Below are 3,526 nucleotides of genomic sequence, written 5' to 3' on the forward strand. Positions count from 1 at the left end.
GCCACAAGGTGCTGGTTGAGGTCACCAATGATGATGAGGTGTTTGCAGGCTTGCTAGTACAGTAGGGCATCCAGATTAGTGTGGATAAAGTGAAGAGGCTCACTTCCCTGCCACTGAGGGCGGTAACACACACAAAGGAGCACTGCTTCATTATTGTGTGTCCACACCTTAAAAAATATGAGCTCCAGGTGCTCTGGCATGTCTACTTCCACCACCTGTACAGAGAGAGACTTCCTGTCGTATTGTTCGATGTGTATTGCTCGTCAGGCTTAGTAAAACACCAAGTACGCTTGCAGTATATTAGTGCAGAAGTATGTACAGGTGCGTGAAGAACACAAGTGGGAGCGGCACACGATTGCCGAGAGCGAGCAGGCTGGAGCGGAGGAAGGTGTGTGTAGCTGCACCTTGTGGCTCCAAGTCAGAACTGCCATCCTCCACGGTGCAGGTCAGCAGGTGCGTTCGGTGGCTCGCCCAGTCGTAGCACTCGAACGCTCGCTCTTTATTTACACAGCCAGTATTAACAATCATTTGTTCCCTCATACAAAGATACCTAAACTCGCAAACACAATTACACTTTTACTACGAACTATCAAACCACACACCTCCCCCAAGACATCAGAGCTGAACCTAATGTACAGATGTCTAACTATGTCTAAGCATCATTGTGAGTAGGTATCCGAGTCCCATCGTACTTGCAGTCGCTGTGGTGGTCTTCGGTTGCGGCCACTGCGACGGGGCGGGAGCTGTGAGTCGAGCTGTGGTACTGCATCCTCGCGCGATGGAGTGTGTGCCGAGATGTTGAGAGGAGTGGATTTGTTCTCCCCATAAGCGGGCGATGAGGACGAAGGAATTTCCGGTTCCGCCATAGGATGCGCCCACTGTTCATCTTGACAAGGTAGTCGCGTCGTCTTTCTACCCCCACGATGACGCCCACTTTGTTCCACTGGCCACTCACGTGATCTTGCACGTCGACATAACCACCGAGATGAAGGCGAGGAAGTTCTCGTGCAGTAGTGTCGTGCCTCTGCTTCGCCTGGTTCCTGAGACGTTCTGCCCTTAAGTCACACTCGTCTGCTGCGCGCTGCCACTCTGGTGCATATGAACGATGATGGGCAGGAACCGTAGATCTCATGGGGTGTCCAAAGAGTATCTGTGCTGGTGATCTTCCCTCAGCACGCGGCGTATTCCTGTACTCCAGTAAACCCCTGGTGAATGCGTCGCTGTCTAAGTGCCCCCTTTCCGTGGTCGTCAATATGAGCTTCTTGACAGCTTTGACAGCGGCCTCAGCGTGTCCATTGGCGCGAGGGTAGTGTGGGGAAAACACCCGGTGCTCCACCCCCCATCGAGCCAGGAAGCGGCGTGTTGTTGAAGCCTTGAACTGGGGACCACCATCCGTCCTCAGAATGACAGGAACACCAGTGTCAGCAAATACCGACCTCAGAGCTCGGATGAGGTTGTCTGCTGACGCGGGACGAGGGCAGGCAGTAACATACGGCCATCCAGACATCCGATCTACGTACACAAGATACGTGTGGCCAGCGACGTGGAAGTAATCGGCCGACATCGACTCAAAGACTCTGCTGGGCCGGTCGTCGTCCTGCCAGAGTGGCTCATTCTGATGACTCGGGAGGAGAGGTCGACACTGAGGACAACTGGAGACTAAGTTTTCTATGTCACGATCCATACCCGGCCAATAAGTGGTTTGTCGAGCACGGCGCTTCGTCCGCTCGATCCCTTGATGACCGGCGTGCAGTTTCTCCAGTGTTTCACGGCGCAGGCCGTGTGGTATCAACAGCCTTGGTCCGTACACGATAAACCCGTCGTCCACTGCTAACATGCTTCGGACAGGCCAAAATGGTCTCAGGTGTGGCTCCAACTCATGGCGGTGCTCAGGGAAGCCGGCAAGTATGACACCTCGTAAGTCAGTATATTCAGCATCCCGTTGTGCTGCATCACGTATCTTGGCGCCAAACGAGTTCCATCCTCACAGACGGCGTGTAAGGCGGAGACAACAGCGGCGTGTAGAGGATCCACGTCATCACTGTCTGTTGTGTCGCCAGGGGTGCCTGTATCTTGCACTGGCGCCCGTGACAGAGCGTCAGGCGCGTAGTGGGCTGTCCCTTTCTGCCATCGTGCTGTGAAAGAATAGCCGGTAAGTTTCTCCCTCATGCGCTGTAGGCGCGTATTTTCTATTTCCCTGAGCATCTTGGAGTTCAGGATGGGAACTAAAGGTCTGTGATCGACGACCAGGTCAAAATGAGGCATACCTGTGAGGTAAGTTCCACATTTCTTTATAGCCCACAGAACAGCAGCCATTTCCACCTCTATAACTGCATACCTGGACTCCGTATCAGAAAGGAATCTGGATCCACACTGCACCAGCTTCCAGTCTTCCCTGTGTTTTGTAGGAGTACAAATCCTAGCCCTTGCAACCTCGATGCGTCTGTCTGCAGCATCGTCGGCAGGATGGGTCAAAAATGCAAGGACTGGTGGCGATACCAAGCACGTCTTGACTCGTTCAAATGCCTCCTCATGATGCTGTGACCAACACCACACATTCTTGGGTCGCAAAAGGTCTCGTAGGGGTTGAGCGGCGTCTGCAACAGTTGAAGAAAAACTTCCTAGTTGATTGGTGAGGCCCATGAATGAACGGAGATCAGTGATGTTTTGTGGCCTCGGGAAATCAGCAATCGCCTGCGTCTTCCGCGCATCACTGGTGTATCCTAAAGGTGAGATGGTGTAGCCACAAAAGTCGATCATGTTTTCTCCAAACTTGAATTTTCCTTTGTTCAAAGTGACGCCGTGCTGATCACAACGATGCACAATGTTGATGACGTGTGCAAGATGGTCTTTATACGTTGTGTCGTAGGCCAGAATATCGTCCACGATCTTGATGGTTTGCGGGATGTCTCCAAGTGCTTTGTCACCCCGTTGGTTGTACTCATCTCCTGACGAGACTAGCCCCATGACAGCACGTTTAAACTTGAACCGGCCCCAGGGTGTTATGAAGCACGTCAGGTCTTGATCCTCGTCTGCGATCTTAATTTGAAAGTAACCCATCTTGGCGTCGAGGGTAGTAAACCATGCCGCAGATCCCATAGAAGATATAGCGTCATGGGGTGAGCGAACAGGATACGCTGGTCTTCTCACGTAACGATTAAGACGAGTGAGATCGACACACAGTCTCACACCTGATGGCTTCTTAGGCACCGGCACAATAGGATGGCACCAATCCGTCGGGTAGTCAACCTTCTCAATTATGTCCTTGTCTAGTAGTTCATCCAACTGATGCTTGATGTCTTGACGCCAGGCGTAGGGAATCGTTCGTGGAGCCGTAACTGCAAATGGACGAGCATCGTTGGTCAGATGGATCTGCATCGGACCTCCTTCCATTTCCCTCAGTGATGATGACGCACTGAAGACCCTTGGGAAGGCCTTCATTATCGCCTTGGCGTGGTTTTCCCGCTGTGACGGTGTCGGGTCGTACGCATGCGGCCAACTAGGTAGTTCTGCTGATGATGGTGCC

General features: G+C 52.6%; 1 protein-coding gene across 1 annotated transcript; it reads right to left on the reverse strand.

Annotated features, from left to right (window-relative positions):
- Positions 1 to 273: 273 nt before the first annotated feature.
- On the reverse strand, positions 274 to 1,837 carry LOC123511831 (uncharacterized protein K02A2.6-like). The gene has a single exon (XM_045267880.1). It carries the CDS (start codon positions 1,835 to 1,837, stop codon positions 653 to 655), a length of 1,185 nt encoding a protein of 394 aa, XP_045123815.1. The 3' UTR covers positions 274 to 652.
- Positions 1,838 to 3,526: the final 1,689 nt, after the last annotated feature.

Source organism: Portunus trituberculatus, chromosome 32 (assembly GCF_017591435.1).
Source record: "Portunus trituberculatus isolate SZX2019 chromosome 32, ASM1759143v1, whole genome shotgun sequence".
Taxonomy (NCBI): Eukaryota; Metazoa; Arthropoda; class Malacostraca; order Decapoda; family Portunidae; genus Portunus; species Portunus trituberculatus.

Coding starts and splice junctions, on each gene's coding strand:
- LOC123511831 (XM_045267880.1), bottom strand. CDS start 1,837: ATGTTAGCAGTGGACGACGGGTTTATCGTGTACGGACCAAGGCTGTTG.